The sequence below is a fragment of the Abrus precatorius genome, unplaced genomic scaffold (genome assembly GCF_003935025.1).
Source record: "Abrus precatorius isolate BTA unplaced genomic scaffold, Abrus_2018 Scaffold7, whole genome shotgun sequence".
NCBI lineage: Eukaryota > Viridiplantae > Streptophyta > Magnoliopsida > Fabales > Fabaceae > Abrus > Abrus precatorius.
Window position 1 is genome coordinate 34,533,496 of NW_020874417.1, and position 21,070 is coordinate 34,554,565.

The 21,070-nt window shown below is 30.9% G+C and overlaps 4 protein-coding genes across 5 annotated transcripts; 3 read left to right on the forward strand and 1 right to left on the reverse strand.

Moving 5' to 3' along the window:
* Positions 1 to 515: 515 nt before the first annotated feature.
* On the forward strand, positions 516 to 2,430 carry LOC113873132 (transcription factor bHLH113). Of its 2 annotated transcripts, XM_027511126.1 has the most exons (5): positions 516 to 1,041; positions 1,126 to 1,245; positions 1,464 to 1,526; positions 1,631 to 1,753; positions 2,029 to 2,430. In XM_027511126.1, the coding sequence occupies exons 1-5, from the start codon at positions 718 to 720 to the stop codon at positions 2,191 to 2,193; spliced, it is 795 nt and encodes a 264-aa protein (XP_027366927.1). In that variant the 5' UTR covers positions 516 to 717; the 3' UTR covers positions 2,194 to 2,430. The 2 variants fall into 2 exon arrangements, with proteins under 2 accessions (XP_027366927.1, XP_027366926.1); XM_027511125.1 differs by having other exon boundaries at positions 516 to 1,245.
* Positions 2,431 to 8,358: 5,928 nt separating this feature from the next.
* On the forward strand, positions 8,359 to 9,200 carry LOC113872802. The gene has a single exon (XM_027510629.1). It carries the CDS (start codon positions 8,364 to 8,366, stop codon positions 9,072 to 9,074), a length of 711 nt encoding a protein of 236 aa, XP_027366430.1. The 5' UTR covers positions 8,359 to 8,363; the 3' UTR covers positions 9,075 to 9,200.
* A 4,668-nt stretch (positions 9,201 to 13,868) lies between these two features.
* Positions 13,869 to 14,552, forward strand: LOC113871870. The gene has a single exon (XM_027508964.1). It carries the CDS (start codon positions 13,869 to 13,871, stop codon positions 14,550 to 14,552), a length of 684 nt encoding a protein of 227 aa, XP_027364765.1.
* Positions 14,553 to 15,425: 873 nt separating this feature from the next.
* Positions 15,426 to 19,269, reverse strand: LOC113872671 (methylthioribose kinase). Its single transcript, XM_027510396.1, has 6 exons — positions 18,930 to 19,269; positions 18,456 to 18,765; positions 17,979 to 18,153; positions 17,686 to 17,887; positions 16,580 to 16,794; positions 15,426 to 15,923 (listed from the first exon to the last, which is right to left on the reverse strand). Exons 1-6 carry the CDS (start codon positions 19,113 to 19,115, stop codon positions 15,758 to 15,760), a joined length of 1,254 nt encoding a protein of 417 aa, XP_027366197.1. The 5' UTR covers positions 19,116 to 19,269; the 3' UTR covers positions 15,426 to 15,757.
* Between the last annotated feature and the right edge of the window lie 1,801 nt (positions 19,270 to 21,070).

A 21,070-nucleotide genomic window follows, 5' to 3' on the forward strand; every position in this document is an offset into this window, starting at 1 on the left:
GACAAAACTTAAATACAGTTTTTAATATTATTTTTAAATAATATTTAAAAGAATTCATAAATATAAAATATAATTTTTTAAAACTTGTTTTAATAAATTATTGATTATAATTTAACATGATAAATTATTTTAAAAAAGAAAGTATAACGGCTTTTATAATTTATGCATAGAAAATATGATATATAATAGATTTTTATATAAAATTGAATGTAATAATAATATTAAAGGTATTAAATATGTTAAGGAATGCTTAGTTAGTACTTTGCAAGCAGCAAACAATTGTTGATGGATGAGTGTAATGGAATGGGTTTAAGAGGGGAAATGAAATGGTGCGTTGGAGGGATAAAACACGGTTTTCTCGGGCCAGGTGGGTTTGACCATTGGTTGCCGAAAACCGAAGCCGTCCTTGGAAAGAGCCCAGTCATCCCTCACTCAGCCCAAGTCTGTAACGGCTGCCATAAACATAGTCCTCTCTTTTCTTTTTTTCTCTTTATTTTCAAACATTGACACTGCCATAGACATAAACATAATAAACATGGTTACATATGTCCCCCTCACTCTTTGCCACTTGACACTTGTTCCTCTCCTTTTTAATTAATTACACTATTTATAACTCTTTCCTTTCCATTTCTCTTTCTCTCAAAATCCTCCCACATTTCTCCTCATCAGGTTTGACACCCTTCTCATTCCAACTCCTTAGCATTATTTTTTGTTTGAATGGAGACCAAAGAGGAATTTGCAGTAGTGGACCATCTGACCACACCCGCAGGGACCAGTTTTTCTCAGTTACTATTCGGAGATGACGATGATGAAAATGCATTGGGTCTTGGTGTGGACCATACTTACAACCTCACCCATTCCCCTCTTTTCTCCATTCACAAGGCACCCAAAATGCTTTCTTTTGCCAATGAAGGCGACGTTTTGCTTCCTGAAACCAACGTCACCCCCCAGAAATCTGTCATCACTTCCAGTGATTCTTCATCTGCTTCTTCTTGCAACTATGCCAACACAGCCTTCACTACTTCCTTACCTAAGTCAAATGTCTGTGATAGCATTTTTTTTTTATTGGTTTGCAATTGGAGAATGATCTTGTCATTATTGATTTTTATTTTCTTTTGGTTGAAGAATTTGCAGAAAAAAAGAAACGGGTCGGGACATGAACCGGTGGTTAAGCCAGGTATGGGAGGCCAGAAACAGCCTAAGAAGATCAAAGAAGAGAACCCCACTTCAAGCCTGCATGCAAAGGTTAGGAAAATCAACTGTGGAAGGGTTGCATGTCCCTTTCTTTTTCTGTCTTCCCCTTCAACTAAAAGTAAAACACTCTCAGGATCACAAACAGATGATGACCTGTCCTTTTCTAATAAAAAAAAAATGTGACATAATTTTATAAGTGGGGATATGTTAATATTATTATGTTGCATCATAGTTTCATAGAGTTTGATGAATGTTATTTGGTATGGCAGAGGAAGGAGAAGCTTGGGGAGCGAATTGCAGCATTACAACAGCTCGTGTCTCCCTTTGGCAAGGTGAATGAGATACAGTATTCATTCTTATAATTTGTAAAGTGTATAATTTTTTGTGATCAGTGAAAATCGAATTGAGATATTGAATGCTGAAACTGGATGTGCAGACAGATACAGCATCAGTGCTTCACGAGGCCATGGGGTATATAAGATTTCTACATGACCAAGTTCAGGTCCTGTGCACTCCTTACCTGCAAAGTTTGCCATCCTCATACAATCAACGTCAGCATGTGAGGCCCATCTCTCAGTATTCTCAGATTCTTCTATGTTTATGATTCATTACTAGTACTTTGTGTATAAACAAAACCTACAACTAGCAAAGGTCTAAGAGGGTAAGTTGCAGGGCCCGGTTGATGGGGACAATACTGCACATTACCTTACTTGAAAATGTTGACCCGGGTTAGCAACTTTTTGTGGTCACTCAGCACAGTCAAAACTGTGACACTTTGCCTTTTAAGGCAACTCTTGATGACATAAGATTTTTGTTGTGTATGCGTTATTTCAGGGGGACGGAGATAACAATGAAGAGGAAGTGAACAAGGACTTGAGGAGTAGGGGTCTCTGCTTGATCCCTGTGGGATGCACCATACACGTGGCAGGTAGCAATGGTGCTGATTTTTGGTCACCTGCTGCAATAGGGAACAATGTTTCACCATCAGCCAAGCAGTGAAACCAGGATCAATGAATCTTTTTCAAAATTTGTAGCTTTTGGGAAATGGGTTCCTATGTCTGTCCAAATAGGACTTGTACTCAATATGACAGCTTAATTGGAGATGGAAGTATGAGGAGGTAAAGTGTAAGAAATGGCAAAGAGGGATAACCATTAACAAGAGTGGTTCTAAGTTCACACATGGAGGGTACAAATGAAAGGTCATGATTTTGTCCTTAATTATGTAACATCTATTTTGGGGGGTCCTTTTCTCAGGACATCTATATCTATATTCTATAGAAAGAAGGAAGGGGAAGGAAATATTTTATGTAGGATTTAGGGATGTGTGGCCTCAGACTAGGAGTCTAGGATGCCATGTATTTTTAATATATAGTATTTTGTCCCTGTAAATTTCTGTAGGCAATTAAATGAAGTTATTCCGAAAGGGTGGCAACTTTTAAGCAAAGAATAATAATACAGTAATCAAGTCATTAAAAATGTTAAAATTTCACCTGTGAATATAAAAAATATTGCAAAAGAATCATGTTAGGATATTTTATTCCTGGTGTCGTCACATGTGATGGGATTTACTGTAGCTATAGTTGCCTCGTTGGAGTCTTTTGCAAAATAATAGTGGTGCAAGATCAATTACTGTTGGTGCACCATTCCGAATATGCGTGATGTTTTGAAAGCTTTCTTAACAATGAAATGAATATGATGTTTGGAGTTATTTGGCAATTTGCTTCACACATTATTAAAAGGGGAAATAACAATTTGTTGTTTTTATATTATTTAGTCTGCTTGTAATTAAAAGATAGTCACGTAGTTTCTAATTTCGCTTTATTAGTTGTAAACCTTTTCTTTTTCAATATTTTTTTTTTGTTTCACGTTGTACAATACTACCATACATTTATTTTGTGGTCTTGTGGACTTAATGGTTCTCTTATTAATTATTAACGTACACGTCAATTTAATTAATATAAACGTATGTTAAAGTGCATGTATATAAATTTTATCTCATGATTTACAACTCAATAAAAAAAAATTGCAGAGGTTTACAAATGCGAAAAACAAAGTTTTGTTAAACTTACTTGAAGCCAATTTTCGTTGCCTCATTGTTGTTGTCTCTTTTGTAGTCTCAAATTTGAAGTATATTTCATTTCGAGGAAAAAATTGCTCTTTCCAGAAAATTAGATGTGATTTTAAATGCTAAATAAGCTAATTAAAACTGTAACTATTTTGAGGGTAATATATACATTAACTTAGCTTGAGTCTGTTTTACAAAATCGGTGCTGAAGCTAGTGCTTATTACAGGCTAAAAGAAGGTGATGAAATAGGAAAGTATGCATATTACTCCTTCAGGTCTTTTTCATAAGAAATAAAATAAAGTATTTTCTTGATCTTTATTATAAAAAATAATGATAGATTAAAGATACATTAATTATTAAATTTCTTTTATACCCTTTTTTTATTAGTATCATTAAATATATAAATTACTAACTATATCATTTAATATTATAGATATTTTTAAAATAAAATTAATTGCTTTTCCTGATCTAATAATTTAGTCTTTTATTTCTTATAAAAAAAGAGTGGAGAGTATTGTTTTATGAAGTCACACCTTAATTACAACGTTAAAAATTGATCACGCAAAGCTTTCAATAACTAAACTAACAAATATAGAGGTGGTAGAGAAACTGTATCAATTTAACTCGAGAGACTAAAATTTCGAGATGCCACCCTTTTGTGGATCATTGATAAGGCACATTGATGATGAGCTGAAATAAGGGCTGAAATCCTGCTCAATCCATGGGAAGTGGGTCACCCTAACAAGCCCACGAGACTACCATACTTTTGTCCGAACATTAATTAGTCATTATACGAGTTGAAGCAACTTTCTTCATAAATTTTAACACTTTTGTTAACATTAGTTTTAAGAGTTCAGTTTAAGTATCTAAAAGTAATTAGTTTTATTGAGAAATAAACACTTATTATGTTGGAGATATAAAAATGTAATAAATACTTTAGTTTTCAATAAAATTTATTATTATTAACTATTTTTAAATTGTTAAAGTGGTCGTGGTGCAAAAATGTTTTTTTTTTTTTAAATAAAGTGTGAAAGGAGTCTAAATTTTTAAATTGTTTATAAAGGATAATTTTAAACAAAAAAATATATTAAGAAAAAACAAATGGGAACAAAGACAGGGTGTCAAAAGCAATCCCAATAAGTTAACAGCATTTGGGCCTAATCCAACTCATTGAAGGCCGACTAATTTTCAGGTTAAGATTTTCAAGAATTAAGCTCGTTTTGATACTCCCAAGCGAATTTTACCTTAAAAATTTCTAACTAAAACCACACTATATTGGGCTAATTTGAGAAGCCCATGGAATTGAGAATATGCAACATAGGCTCAAGATGGATTGGTTGAATAGGACAAACGGGGTGGTGTGTTTGTTCTCGAACTGGTCCATCAAAGCCCAAAATATGTCCCATTAAATAAATTCCTTTCTATCTATTTGGAGAGTATTTTCAATGAAGTATTCTAGAAAAAAAAGGTATTTATTGCCCCTTTATATATTTACTATCATTTCTTATTTGATTTTTTATTTAAATACTCTGATTGTCAATTTAATTAATTGAACATGTTTAAAAGTAACAATAGAGATTTATTCATTCTCTATTTTCATTTGACCAAAGACTGAAAGAGTACGACAAACAAAAAGACTAGCAGAGTATGAACAGATCTAACTGTTCAATAAGTATTTCAGTTTGATCATAAAATTAGTCTTCATTACACGTCAAATTTTTCATTTATAGTTTTCTACGAACTTTCTATTTATTTTTCCTTTGTTATCCTGAGTTGAATATAAATAGTCAAATGCAATGAATTGAATTTTGATTTTAACTAAAAACATTTTTGAAAAAAAAGTGGAAGTTGTGAATAAACAATTATCAATATTTATAAAATATGTATTTTCATATGACATCTTTTTAGGGTAGGACACAGTCACACCCATTTATACAACTTTTAGTAAAAAATACAAAAAACTGGTTTCCTTGATCATGTCATGAAGCCAAAATATTTGACCCAACAATTTTATCATCCTTGGGAGTCAGCAGCTACTAATTCAATTTTGCTTGACCTACTCTTAGCCAATTTATTGTGAGCTAGTAAATGTAGATGTGATTTGTGAATGGGGCTTAGAATCCTTTTGCTTCAAAAAATTATTCAAATATCAAGATTGTTAATCATGGTTGACCTACATATATGAATAAGGACCCCACCCCAAGTATTGATAGGCTAAACAGTGTTGGATGACTGACTTGGACATGTATATACAATATATATTATCACTCTCCATCAGAATGCTAAGATGTAAGAACAGACCAATTCAAACTCAATGCCCAGTCTTTTCCAATACTAATTTAAAGTCTCTTTGCATGAACTTTACGACACGTGCTCACTATATTAGCTAACTAACGAAGGCTTTGAATGCTTCGGTTCCCATGCTTTGTTTCTAGAGGGGAACATATTTTATATAACCGGAAAAATAAATAGTTAGCTCAGTTTTTATAATATTTTTCTAAGATTTTCGAAAAACAATTGTATTAATTTAAAAAATCTCTGAATTTAAAAGCGAATACTAAAAACTAAAATTAACTTGATTATGAAATATGTCTAATTTCAATTATTGTGCATGTAAAGCTATACTCAAAATACAAGTAAATTATTAAAATAATAAACTAAGAAAATTTAAGACAATTTACAAACCCCATTATAGCTCAGTTTGGATAAATTTTTATTAAAAAAAATAAACTTTTTATCCTAAGTCATAAATAAATTATGATTCTATATTTTTTTAGATGTTTTCTAATCTACTAATTCATGAGATAAATTTTATTTATTTATTTCTTCTATAAAGACTTTTTTAACCTATGTCTAATGTTAATTAAATATATTTAAGTATTGACTAAAGAATTAAAAAAAAAAGAAAATTTATATCTTGGCTATATAACTAATGTAAGAGAAAAAAAAAATTTATTATTAAAACTTAAAGGACGTGTCTGTAAATGAAAACATTACGTGAATAAATGCAGAAAAAAGGGGAAAAAAGTATATTTAGAAACTATCCATTTATTTTATATTTTTATGAGATTTATCTTCTTTAAAAGTCAAACATGCATAAAACTTTATTTTCTTCTTCACAAATGTTGTTTATTGGAGTAAAATTCTTTGAAAGACGAAAGTTGTTTTTTATTTTGGTCTCCAATTCAAAGCACCCAAATAGTAGTAACTGACAACCTTCTCATTCCGCTACCTCGGTCACCACAACAACTAAGTCAAAGAACGACAAAACATGCCTTTTCATTTTTCCATAATTTCAATATCTCCCCTTCCCCAAACGCTTATATATAAGTAAACACTCATCGTGGTTCAAACTCAAAACAAACCACACCATTTCAAAATAGTTTTAGTGGCTACTAAAATGAAGGGTTACTCTCTTATAGTAGCATTTAACGCAATCTATCTCATCATCTTCGTACTTTCTCTCTCATACTCCGTAAACGTAGAGGGAATGAGACCTCTCAAAGATCAAAATTGTTCTCCTTCCTTCATATGCTTAATACTCAATCGGGCTTATTCTGGACCAAGTCACAGAGGACGCGGTCATTGAAGAACACTCTTTAACGTTGTTTTTTCTACACACCACAAGCATACAACATTGCAGTGGTTTTGAGAACTCTGTTTAACACTTTAGCAGGCAACGGGATAGTGTTTTGGGATGTATTCCCAGATCCAAATAAACATATATACCTTGATGTACTCTATATTTCTCATTACTTCTCTCGTTTTAGAATATTGTAGTGTTTTTTTTTTTTTTAAGTTTAAGAGGTGCTTTGTAAATAACTCTTATTTATGTTTTCAGAATGAATGAACTCCTAATTTCTGCAATATTGTTTAATATTCATGTAATATTTTGTTTAACGGACGATCATATCTCGCGGGTTTTATAATTTATTTAATTTAATTGTTTATCTATTGGATTATAAATTAAAAAAAAAAACAAAAGATAATAATAACCAGTTACAGGCCTAAAAAATTATATCTACTATGCTGGCCCAATACTCACAAAAGAAAAGATAAAAAAAACATATGGCCCAATCGACCAAAAAGCAAACTAACAGTGAGGCCATGTAGCAAAATAACACGATCAAAATGTATTTTGAATAATTCGTAATAAAAGAAAAAGGGAAAGTGTTACGTGATTCTCTCAAATTGACACGCTTCTTTTTCATATTTGCTTTCTCTCTAGTTCCTCCTCTGTTATTTTGTTTCTTCTTAATGGAACTTTTTCTATTTTTCTGAATAAATCGGCTCTTGCTCTCAGGCTGCAGAGAAAATCAGCAAGTACACAAGTCAAAAAGCAAGTGCGGTGCTCGCTAATGCACTAAGTGGATTCAAACGGGATTTGTATATGGATAGATACAAAAGACTGATTTGAGTCATTAGCAGAATAGAGTTTGATATAATCTTAAACAATAAAAAATTTGTAATTGAAAAATGCCTTTTGTAACAAAACAAATTTTTTCTTTGACCAATGTATCTACAAACATTTCCAAAAAGCTATCTTTTCAGTTCGTTACATACCAAAAAATATATAATTTTTTTTATTAACATAGGAATGAGGTATCTATTTCTTTTCTTTCTAAGTAAATTTTTTTTGTCATATTACAAAACTCGATTCATTGAAGCCTGCTTACCGTTTTAATAACCTTACAAACTAGTCCTAACTATGGTATTAAAGCTATCTCCCCTTGTAAGTACTTCTTTTGACATTACACATAACTCTAGAAACATTGAAGGGGTTTACTATTTTAATTACCTAAGATCATGTTATTTATTAATAAATACATATATAAATATTAAAGAATCCATTTTGAGTGTCTTAGTGATGCCTAACAAGATAGACTTTTTATTAAATGAGATCAACTTGCCCTGCCCATTCCACTTGGCATTTTTCACTAGAAGATTGACTTGACCAAATATATGACACTTCAGCTGCTTGGAATATTCAAAATTGGGTTCCCGACACAAACAAGCATTCAAATTAAGTTAAATATTAATGGCGTGGATTAGGGAAGGACCCCGTTCTATATAAAGGAAGTACTCTACATTGCAACCATATACATGCAAGACAAACCAAAGGCTCTAAACACAACCATGATCATGCATGCCCTTGGTTTCCTCTTATTCCTATCTGCTATCCATGGAACACAGGCAGTTGAATACACTGTCACTAACAACGCACTCTCAACTCCTGGTGGTGTGGCTTTCCGTGATAAAATAGGAGCACAATACGCGAAGCAAACACTTGACTCAGCCACCCAGTTCATATGGAGGGTCTTCCAACAAAACAACCCTGCTGACAGAAAAAATGTGGAAAAGGTAAGCTTATTCGTGGATGACATGGATGGTGTTGCATATACTAGCAACAATCAGATTCATTTAAGTGCAAGATACGTTGGAAGCTATAATGGGGATGTGAAAACAGAGATTACAGGGGTGTTGTATCATGAAATGACCCATGTTTGGCAATGGAATGGGAATGGTCAAGCTCCTGGTGGATTGATTGAAGGTATAGCTGATTTTGTGAGGCTTAAAGCAAACTATGCTCCTAGTCATTGGGTTAAACCCGGGCAAGGACAAAGATGGGACCAAGGTTATGATGTTACGGCTCGTTTTCTGGACTATTGTGATAGTCTCAAAAGTGGGTTTGTGGCACAATTGAACAAGTTGATGAAGACTGGTTACAGTGATCAATTCTTTGTTCAGCTTCTGGGGAAGAGTGTTGATCAGCTCTGGCGAGACTACAAGGCCAAGTATGGCAATATAGCCTAAGACGCTAAGAGCTTGTTAATCTAAAGAATAAGCGAGTGCATCGCAAATATTTTCTACAAGATTGTATCAGCTTAAATATTATGATGAAATGCAAATTTTTATATTTGGTAATAAAATAGAACAATTCTGACTTGTCAACCATAAGCATTGCAGAATTAGAAACGACGTTACAAATGAACTATATATATAGCTCTATATTTCTAAAGATAAATTACCTTTTTTTTTCCCCGGAGATTTTGAGAGGTGTTGAAACTCCTACCAAAGCATTGAACATCATTTTTGTTAAAGGGGTTTTCTAATTATTTCTTTTTCTTTTTTGCATTTGACGTTAATTTTTATGAAGTTTTTTTTTTCTTCTATTGTTTATATATTTTTTTTTTTTGGTTATTATAATGGCTAAACCCATACTTAGGATTACGTAAATTTTAAGACTTAAACTTTTGTTGTTTTCTCACCATTAGTATAATCTTGTGCTTTCCTTAAGATTGAGTTTATCTCCTTATGTTGTTTGACTTAATTATAACTTGATCGATCTTAATATCACAATGACTAGCGATTGTATCATCGAATGACCAATATTAGTTTTTAATTAATTATTAAATCAATAAATTTATTAACTTTTTATACTTTTTTTAGATGTTGCCTTATATGACCACGAGAGTAATATATTAAAAAATTAAATATTATATGACCAATGAATAATAAAAGTTTAATAACAATTAATTTACAATATGAACAAAACACAAGTTATAAATCAATTATGTAATATATTCGAAATTACATATTTTCCATTTTGAGTCTTCGCTTCTGATTACTTGAAATCTTAAAATGCTTCTCTTCTTTCTTTCATCTTTCTTATTTAATTTTCTTGTTCCATACTTAAATCAATCATACCACCTTTCGTTTGTTTAAATAATCAAATTAAAGATGATAATGTAAGATATCTTATATGCTTTATTAGTTGTTGATGAGTATACTTATCTAACTACTCTCAATTCAAAGATTAATACTCTATTAACTTTGTGAAGATTCTCGATCAAAAACCTAAAAACATACAAATATGTTAATTAAATTTTTATGATCAATTGCTTATCATATCTATTATAATTAATCTAACATACCCTTCTTAAATTATGCAATAATGTTCCGAAATGTATATATTATGACATAAAACACAGGTTTTTGTGGCGTCTTTGTGTGTACGTGGTCAATATCACTTGTTAAAGATTTTACGAGTGATCATTTAGCATTTCTTTTTGTTCTATTGCACGGCCGGTCATATAACGATATGAAATTTGGCATTTCCCTGTCACTCTCTGATAGTTTCAGAAATGGGTTTAATTTATGTTATGACACAAAATCAACAAGTTGATGAGGATTGGATCATATAGCGATCAATTATCCGTTCAACATCTGGGGAAAACATTAGAAGGTCAAGTGTCACAATATAAAGTAATGGTCAAACGGAGATTTCAATGTTCGATTTGAAAATAGTATAATTCTAACTTGTTCCACAAGAAAGACAAAATTAGAAATTCATTCTAAAGATGGACAAGCAAAGCAAAGAATGGTAAGAGGATTTAAGTTATTTTACATTTTTAGTGACATCATTACGTAAAGCCCTGAACTTTATTTGATTGAATCACAATATTTTGTAGCCGCGCAGCTTAGAGCATGCTAGTTTTATTTATCTTATTGGTTTTATTTAATAAAAAAACCGCAATATTAACAATTGTAGGGTGTCAATGCGTGATTGAGATAAAAATAAAACATTTATACAATCTTATATCTTTAATGTTTCTTAAAATATTCTATCAAAATTATATATTTTCTTATTTTATTGTCACAATAAATTTGAATTAATAAAAAACAAGTTATTTCCCTGGTCGACAAGCTATTATTTCAACCTCACATGCCCGGGTGAGTTTGTAACGATGGAAACAGTTCGATATTTTTTAATTTTATTAGTTAAATAACTTGAAATTAATATTATATGTAATATTATATATTATTATTTTTATTATATCTCAAATAAATAACGAGACTTAAAATAATTTCAATAAAATCTTTCAATTTTGTATTTAACTATGTTTAACTTTATATATTCTCGCAGAATACATTAAATATATAAAAATGGTTATATCAAAATTTCTCATACTTCAGGAGAAATATTTTTATATGGTATTAACGATTTAATAACCATTCTTATAGTTCTAGAACGATTTATTTTATACTCCTATCTATTATCTGGACATATTAAAAAAGATGTATAGTTATTATAAAATATTTACTCATAAATAAAACAAGTTCTTCTATTATAGTAAATAGTATTGTAAATACAAAAATGTATAACTCTTTAAAAATTTTAATTGTATTTATATTCATTGTATTAATAATATTTTTTTTTTATTTCTGAACAAGACTAATATAGACTTACGTGTATTTTTTTTTTTTTACTAAAAATAATTCTGTTTGAGTGAAGTATAATTAAACATAAAGTAATGATATAGACCGCGTCGCCCTTTCTCTATGAATTTCTTAGTAGCAAATTTGGGTGGGTCATAGGACACCCCAAATCGAAGGAAGATTCAAACATGGATGCTGAAACAAACAAACATTAAAAAACAGCCTAATTATGAAGGTAAGAACTTAGTATTTTATGAAATAAGCAAGCGTGTCCAAATATCTTCGTCAGTTTGTATCAATGATTAATATTTAGGAGTTAGAACTCTTAAGCTATGCTGTAATACAAATTTTAAATGCTGTTCCTAATTCTGATTTGTAAGGCCTGTGTATGCCAGCACTTTATTTAGAATTAAAATTATTTACACTTTTCAAGATTAATTTTTTTTAATTAAAATTTATAATCATTTTATCTGACCACATTTTTTAGTGCATAATAAATTCAATTTATGTAATGTTTTATGATCAATTTATTCCTTAACAAGTTTTTAATAATTTTATAACTTGTAATTTTGAAAATAGTGGCAGATCTTTTTTATGATGAGCCTCTCCCAAACCGTTTCATTTCTTAACATATAAACATATTCAAGTAGTTATTAAAAGAGGGCATACTTAAATTCGTCTTTCATAAATTTAGTATAAATACATTATTATTTTTTCCAAATCACTATGATTTACATTTGGGATTTAAGCAATTAAAATAAAATTTGTATACTTTTAAGAATTAACGTATCCACTTAAATTTTTTTTAATAATCATATCTGTCTGTTATATTTTTTACACTATATTTAATTTTTATTAAATAAATTTTGTTATAAATTGTCATTGGATTAAAATTTATATTATATTATATTTTATATATATATATATATATATATATAGTATACAGAATTATTTTAACTTATCTCGATTTAAGTTTATTTTTTAAAAAAAATCAATTTTTTATACAATTTTATTTTTATCCTCTATATTACTAACTGTAGAAAAGCGTTATTTATTTTATATATTTTTAAGTGTTAAATATATTTACTTTTTTATTTCATGTTTTCTTTGTAAGATATAAAAAATAATAATTATAAAAGTTTTATAAGAAGATATAGAGTTACTAATTAGATATGTCAATCCTTGGATGGAGACAGTTTTAGCGTGTGGGGTTGAATTTTGCAATGTACTGTTTCTCTTATTCATACCTCTTTCGTAGACTTCCTACACGACCCACACGTTCGGGATTCACAAAACTTTGATATTATTATATCCATTTAGAATTTTTAATCTCATAATTTGACTATTTTAATAAATATTTTATGGTTCCCCTCATACATTTTTGTCATACGGGCGTCAATACAATTGTTGGCTGGCTAAGTGGCTTGGGCCTCTGTGTGTGAATCTAAAGTACCATGAGCCAGAAGCCCAAAATAAGCCCACTATGTATGAGGTTTTAAAAAAAGGGGCTGTATGATAGGTTAGGTGGATATAGTCCATATTAACAGCTCTACATAAAGGCCTTGTTTGGGCTATTTTTCTTCAGCCTGTGTTCTTGTTAGTTTGCTCTCAGGCCCGGTTCTCCTTTTATTTTTGGTAAACCTGGTGATTAAAAAAATTTATCCTTGACCAAAATAAATAAATAATATCATAGCTGAAAACGCGTCAAAAAACCATAGCTTAAAAAAAGGATATTGTAACAAAAATATTAAAAAGAAATAAGGTTAAAAAAGGGAAATACAAATTTTATAACTTCTTTATCTGTTATTATTGAATAAAAAAGGATTCCTTTTTTGTTTAGTTTTAATTAGTAAATAATGAAAACATAAATAAATAAGTAAAAATAAATCATTTTATTATTATTTATTTAGTAATATTTTTAACGAAAAGACTTTTATCATAAATAAAAAATATAAAAGAGAATGTAAAATATTTACATTCGTAAAATAGAATTCTTTCAACTCTCTTCTTCATTACATACGTCTGAGTGGGTTTGACGTGTAAGTAAACACATTAGAGGTGTAAACAAACATGCTGAATTTACCATTATTTACTTAAAAAGCAGGCCATCAAGCAGACTCTTAGAAGATAATATTCTAACAAAACAGGGTTCTATTACGTAATCTCTCAACTAAAGACATGTCCAATGAACAAGTATTTATAATAAATATTGTCTTTTTTCATTAAAAAATATTATTTTTAGATTAAATATGATTTAATATATGCCATGCACCCTACACCTCCTCACTTCCTGCCGTTATAACTTGATACTTATAGTTCCAAACTCTTATAAAAGCCCTAGAGTAATCCCAACTATACTGAGCAAAAACAGATCCAATTAAAATAACAATGGCTCAATACCTTAAACATGTCCTATGCTTAGCACTAACTCTAGCATCCGTTAATGGCACTAGGGCAATAGACAGCGTTGTGTCCAACAATGCTGGCTCCAGCATTGGTGCAGCCCGCTTTGACAATGAAATAGGAGCAGAATATGCCATGCTAACATTGATCAATACCTCGGAATTCACACAGATTCTCCTTCAACAGAACAACAATGTTGACATCAAAAGTGTCCCAAAGGTGAGCATGGTTGTTGAAAACATTGATGGGGTGGCATTTACTAGCAATAACATCATCCATGTTAGTGCAGCATACATTGAGGGGTGCCCAGAAGATATCAAGAAAGAGATTACTGGGTTGCTATATCATGAAATGGCCCATATATTGTTGTGGGATGGAAAAGGCCAAGCCCCTTCAGGACTCATTGAAGGCATGGCTGATTTTGTGAGGTTGAAGGCTGGATATGCACCAGATTACTGGAAACCTCCAGGTGTAGGGTATAGTTGGGACCAAGGATATGAAGTCACAGCTCAGTTTTTGAACTATTGTGATGGTATCAAAAATGGGTTTGTGGCCGACTTAAACAACAAGATGAAGAGTAGTTTCAGTGAGAGTTTGTTTAGTGAGTTGCTAGGGAAGCCGGTTACCCAGCTGTGGAGTGACTACAAGACTATGTACGGGACCAACTAAGGATACAAGAAACCGTTATCTTGTGCTAATAGGAAAGAAGAATAAGATGACGCGTCTGTCACAAATGCACAAAGTTGTGCTAATATAAAAGGAAGGATCTTGTTGACCTTGAAAATTAATATAGTTTTTTTTTGGACTTACACGTTGAAATTTTATTAAAAATTATAGAAATACCTTTTTTACATATTACATGTTGGAACATATTTAGACAACTGATATCCCTGACGTTTATTGATCTTTTTGGGCTTGAGAAATTCGTCAGCTCATACTCGTAGGTATGATTTGGGTTTGCCTATATTAAAAACACTAAATTGATTTGTATTCAACAATATGCCTCCCAGTTGTCTTGATAAACTTAGAACAAAACAGAATATTTAATCTGGTATTATTTATTACATCATAAATAGGTTAATATCGTAGAATTATGACGTAAATATTCTTAATATATATAGTTTTGGATCGTAGGTAAATACACTCCTCAGTAACGAAGTAAACGTTTTCTAACAGTTAAAATAAACTCTCTTTTTTTTAGTTTCGGTGATGTGGAACTTACTGTTGCTAATTGGGAAAATCCATTTTGGGATCTGCCAGAGTTGTTGGTTTTTTTTAACACAAGCTTACCAACAACGATGATAATGCCTGTGAAGACCAAAGTCCTTTTCATTTATCTCAGGGCACTTACAAAACCACCTTGGAAAGGTTCAAATATATACTTACATTCAATATATGTAACAAATATATTTTAGTTATGACAAAATATGAAAATATTTTTACTTATAATTTTAATTTAATTGTGTCAGTATTATAATATTATCCAGCAGAATTACAGCATAATCAAATGTAAATTAGATGGAAAATGAAGCATTCCAACAAAAATATAAACATCACTTATTTTCCATTTAATTCTTATATTTTATAATAACTTCATGTCGATTTCGGTGTTATAATATACAGCTGGAATTTCCAATAAGGACTAAATACAAACTTTTCTCTTCGTTTTCGTCCATTCTATTTTCCTTTGTCATTTACTCTCCACTGCATCCAACACATATGGGGGTACGTGTAAAATAATTGGAAAGTCTACACAGAATTTTGACAGTGAAAGTTATATAGTAATACACAGCAAAAATCTCAAAGATAATATATGGTAAACACGATACATCATGGAGGTATTGAACTATTGATGCATCAAAATCTTGTTATGGCTAGAATTGCCGAATTGCTGAAATAATTTCAGTAATGCCTTCAAATTTTCTTCTTTCTTTGAGAATCATCTTAGCTAAATCAAGTGCCCGCCGTTCACAGGTTGCCCGTTTGCCAGCATCAGCAATGGATTCGAAATCCTCAACGTGTGCCACACCAACAATTCTCCTGTCATTCATATGATTAAAATGGAAGTGTTAGCCATTGTACATTTTCAGGGTCTTTTATGAAGGTGGGTAACACCAATCAGCTCATGAAATTCCAACTCATTTTGCTCAACTAAGATCAAGGCACAAAGCTAGTAGTATGGACTTAACATCACCGGATGTTTTGAGCATTATAATGCCAAATATAGCATAGTGAGCATAACATCAGAACATAGGATGCACAATGGTCAATTATTAAAGTTCGCGCTACTATATATGAATGCACGAAGCAATAATACGAGTCAAGGAAAGAAGATAGCTCTAAGGAGGTAGCGTCAACTGAACATGACTGAAAGCTCTTAGATGACTCTGGACTCGTAAGACATTGGTCAGAAAGGGTGCACCACATCAATCTACAACAACAACTAAGCCTTTTCTCATTACATGGGATCAGCTATATCAATCAAACTATTTTACAAGGATATATCAGAAGTCATTACAATGACCATCCCAAAAGTTTAAGTCATTAGCTATAAGATCATTACTGGTTATATAGCTAAAATAAACAAAAGAAATCACAGAAATTGTAAATATACAAATTATGTAGTAACATTCTAGTAAAAATGAATATCTTCAATCTCACCCTATCTTTTTTGTTATAAGAGAAAAAAATCTCACCTTATCATTTTGGCAGCACCAAATCCAAGACTATCATGAAACAAATCTGTCATGTATTTTTTCTGTACAAGCTGTTGAACCTCAGGGTTGTTATAGATTGCGGGAAGATATGCTTCACCAGCACCATTTCTGTGGTTGTCCCAAAGTGAAGTGAATTTGTGGTAGAAAAGATTCCAATTGTCTTCAATTGTCTTAAGAATCCACTCCTTATATGCCTGCAACATAACATATAGTTTTAGACAAGGAACAACACTTTTTCCCCCTACAATCTGTTGTCTTCAGCAATTATTGAAAATTACACTTTAACTGCCAGATCTCATTATTTCATGAACCCTGCAATGCTGTAATTTGACTGAAAACACAATGCTTGTTCAGCTAACAGCAGACTTAATTCAGCCAAAGTCCTCACTTTATTTTTACTAAAAGAAGGAATTTTATGAGAAAAAGAAATATATACAAGTACAATCCTCAACAAAGATCAAACAACAGGAGAAAGAACAAAAACAGAGAAAGAAAAGGGAACTCCTAAAACTAGCAAGTGTAAGAGAGCTATCCAATTAATTGGTATATCTTAAATGCTGGTTCCCTCAAACAAACTATCGGTGAACACCAAAGAGAAACCACAAAAACAATTCTGTTGCAAAACCAAGTCTTCAGTTGGTTAAAAAAAACAGGTTATAGTTCTCTGAAACAATGAATTCTCAGAATTGACATGGTATATTTCTGATTATTCATCAATATGTACACTAAGGGATACTTCTCTTAGGATAACAAGGCACCAGTCATCAGAACCACACCAACAAAGCAAGAGAACAATACAACGCACTTCAACACTATAAATAAGCACAGAGGCAAAAAAAAAAAAAAACCATAGACACAATTGCTGGTACAAATCCCTAGATATCTCCAAAGATATGTAGGATAGCTTAAAAGATAACTAGCCTCAGCATGAAAAAAAGTACCAAAGTGAAATAAAAATTACAACATCAAAAGAGAAAGCTTAAGCTTGTAAGTTTGATTGTGGAGAATAACTAGAAATGTATGAACAATAAGTATACAAATAAAAGGACAGGTTAGTGCCAAAGATATGGAAAAACTGGACCTACTTTTCGATCATTTGCTTGATCAGCATGTCCATCTTGAGCAAAGAAAGCCAAAATCAAGTTTCCCAAGAATGCTCCAATATCAAAACCCATTGGTCCATAAAATGCAAATTCCGGATCAATAACCTGAGTTGATTCCCGAGTAACCATCACAGAACCAGTGTGTAGATCTCCATGTATTAATGCCTGGGCCCTCTCACAGAACCTACATGAAAATATATTCTTAAAAAAGAAATATTCTAACAAAAAAAAAAAAAAAACTGCATATAATTGGGTAAAAAAGAGATTCATCATACTTAGATTTCAACTCAGCAACTTCAAGCTTCAGCAGATTGTCTTCGCGAACAGCCTCAGCATCACTATCAAGATAAGGGGAAGTCCAACGATTATATTGAGAAACTTTATAAGGGTCAGAGAAAACGACCTGCTCAGTGAGCCTGCATAACTCCACGTTCCCACAAAATTCGGCAACTGCATGAAGCCAGCATGAATTCAAGCTAATGGTAACACCAATAAATACAGGAGAATATCATTTAGAGCTAATCCAAACCAGCCCTTATTCCATCCATTTTAAAAACAAAAGCTTAATACGGAGGCAAAATCTATTAAGGACGGAGAAGCAAATTGCTGACAACATCAGGTAATCATCGTTTCAACAAAAACAACCTTAAAAACCACTTTAAGCTCGATTATCTTTCAGGCAAAGAATTAGATTAAAGAAGCTGATGGTATCAATCAGTGAAAAGACAACAAAACTTCTGAGAGTAACATACCGTCCCGTTTGTGCTCAGTAGTGGAACGGAAAAGGAGAGACGTAAAGAAGAGAGTCTTTGCCATGAAATCAGCCATGTGCTCACCCAAAAAAGGGTACTCAATCCCAGCAATTAACCCTTTTCTGAGGATTATATGCGGAGGCTCTAAGTAACGCATGCCAATCAAAGACATGGTACGGTCAAAGTGATACACTTCTGGGACATGTTCAGGGCACAAGCGACCCTCTTCTTTCAGCGCCAACGACTCAAAGTACGCTCTCTCCTTCGTCATAGGCCATGATTCCCCGATGCAACGAACGTACGGCAGAGCCTACGATCAATTCCAAAACCCCCAAAATAAAGTTTGAACTTGGAAACTGAAAGTTAATAAATAAATAAAAAACGAAATTTGCAATTGCCCATGATTTTTTGGAATAAAAAGTTTGGGTTCTGGGTTTTGGATCATGGGTGGGTGGGAGTAAGTGAAAGTGTTACCTGTTTGATGACAAAAGAACCTGCGGAGTTGAAAACAATGTAGACAAAGTTAAGGTTGCCATCTCCAACTTCTTTGATGGATAAGTTGTCGAAGTTGTTGGCTAGTTTGGAGGAGAGGGCAGGGACGGACTTTATGTATTCGATCAAAGTCTTGTCGTTGAGTGGTTGGAACTCCGAGAAAGCCATCGTTGCCAGCGAAGATGTGGCGGTAGTGAAGTGGAGCAATGGTGGTTCCGGTTGGATGGAATCTTTGCACCTTTGCTGTGGACTAGTAGAAATGCGTTTTACTTTTCCTTTTGGACGAGAGACGCTATCATGACTGGATTCTTCAGGGTATTGGTGTGATCCATTAAACGATGCTTAATGTCTAATATTTAGAAAATGTTTTATGTACCGTGAAGAGGTACATTTTTTTTTTTTAAATTTTAAAACATGTATATAATGAATGATTTATAATATTATATACTATGTTAATTTTTAATAATTTAAATAATAGAATTATTAGCTTTTTTAGTATAAATTTAAAAAAAATAATGGTTATTATATATTTATGAAAAATTTAAATGTTGATAAAAATATTAAGAATGTTAATAAGTATTCTAAACAAGTTCTAAGAAAAATATTTTACAAAAATATCACTTATATATTTATTATAATATTTTAACAAAAAAATACATTCATTAATTTCTTAATTAAAGTTTTAAAATTACGTATTGACATATAATAATAATAATAAATTGTAAAAAAAAATAGTTTTTGAAATATTTAAATTTGTTTTCTTTAAAATAATTCATTGGTTAAAGAGTCAAGCAATGAGAAAGCCTGAGTGATTGAAAGACTTTTTGGTTTGAAAGGAAAAATGACAATGCAATGAACCTGGACACAAGTTTGATTAACCTCTTCAACTATGGGGATACTTCAGGCAAAGACTATGTTAATTTTAGGGGTATCCTAGGAATGTGACATATATGATGACAAAGGTTTTTTTATTTAATTTATAATATATTTTTAAGTTTTTACGATCGAAAGGTGAAAATATTTTTTTTGTCCAATTTTTAATTTTTTTTGTAAAAGTACTCTTCGTTTTAGTAATTGTCTTAAAAATAAAAATATATATATATAAATCTCATTTATGTGAATTACATTAATTAACTCCTGTGTTTAAGAGAGTAAAGACAGACAATTTACATCAAACAAATTAAGGACTGTTAATGATATTTAACTCGTCCTCAGACACGATGCCCGCATACATTTATATGCTTTGTTATTTATGATACAAAGTAGAGTTAGCACTTTAAGATTAGGTGATTATTTGTCAGTTTTTATGAATTTTATAATACAATTGTCTGGGGGTCTTTAATATTTCTTTTAATTAAATTAATTAATTATTAGTAAATTCTATAATACTCTTAAAAAAATTTAGAGTATTGTACTCTGAAAAATTTTAACCAAGTTACGTATTTAAATAATTATTTTATTTTATTTTAATTATTTAATAAAAACTAAATAAATTAAAATTATAAAATAAAATAATAGTATTATATTAATATATTGTATTATAAATTTTTTATTTATAATAAATAAAAGTTTTTAAATATGAATTATATTTTATTTAAAATTAAAAATTTATAAAAAAAATAAAAAAATTTCAATATACAATATAATAATAATAAGATAATCATGTAACAAATAATATAATTTAAATAAATTATATATAATAATATATTTTTTAATTTATTACATTTTGTTATTATAATAAAAAAATTTAGGTATCACATCACACACCTTACTTATTTGTGTTTCTCGTTCTAGATAAATAAATATAACGTGCAGCTTAGGGGCCTGAGCCTTAACACAAGCTCAATCTTCGTCAGGTTTATTTCACGCCATCTATAAATGAAACAAGATAGAGCATGTTTCATGCTTGCTATCTTTATACAGATAGTGTTATTTAAATATTAATAACTTCAAAGATTCGTATTTCACTACATATATTATTCGTTATATATATACTTTATCATAAATCAGATACATGGTCCCGCAGTGGAGATTATTATTTCAAAACATTGTTTTTCTAATTAAAATTATAGATATTTTTTATAGAGAATATCCTATTTGAGTTTGAAATATTTATAACGACA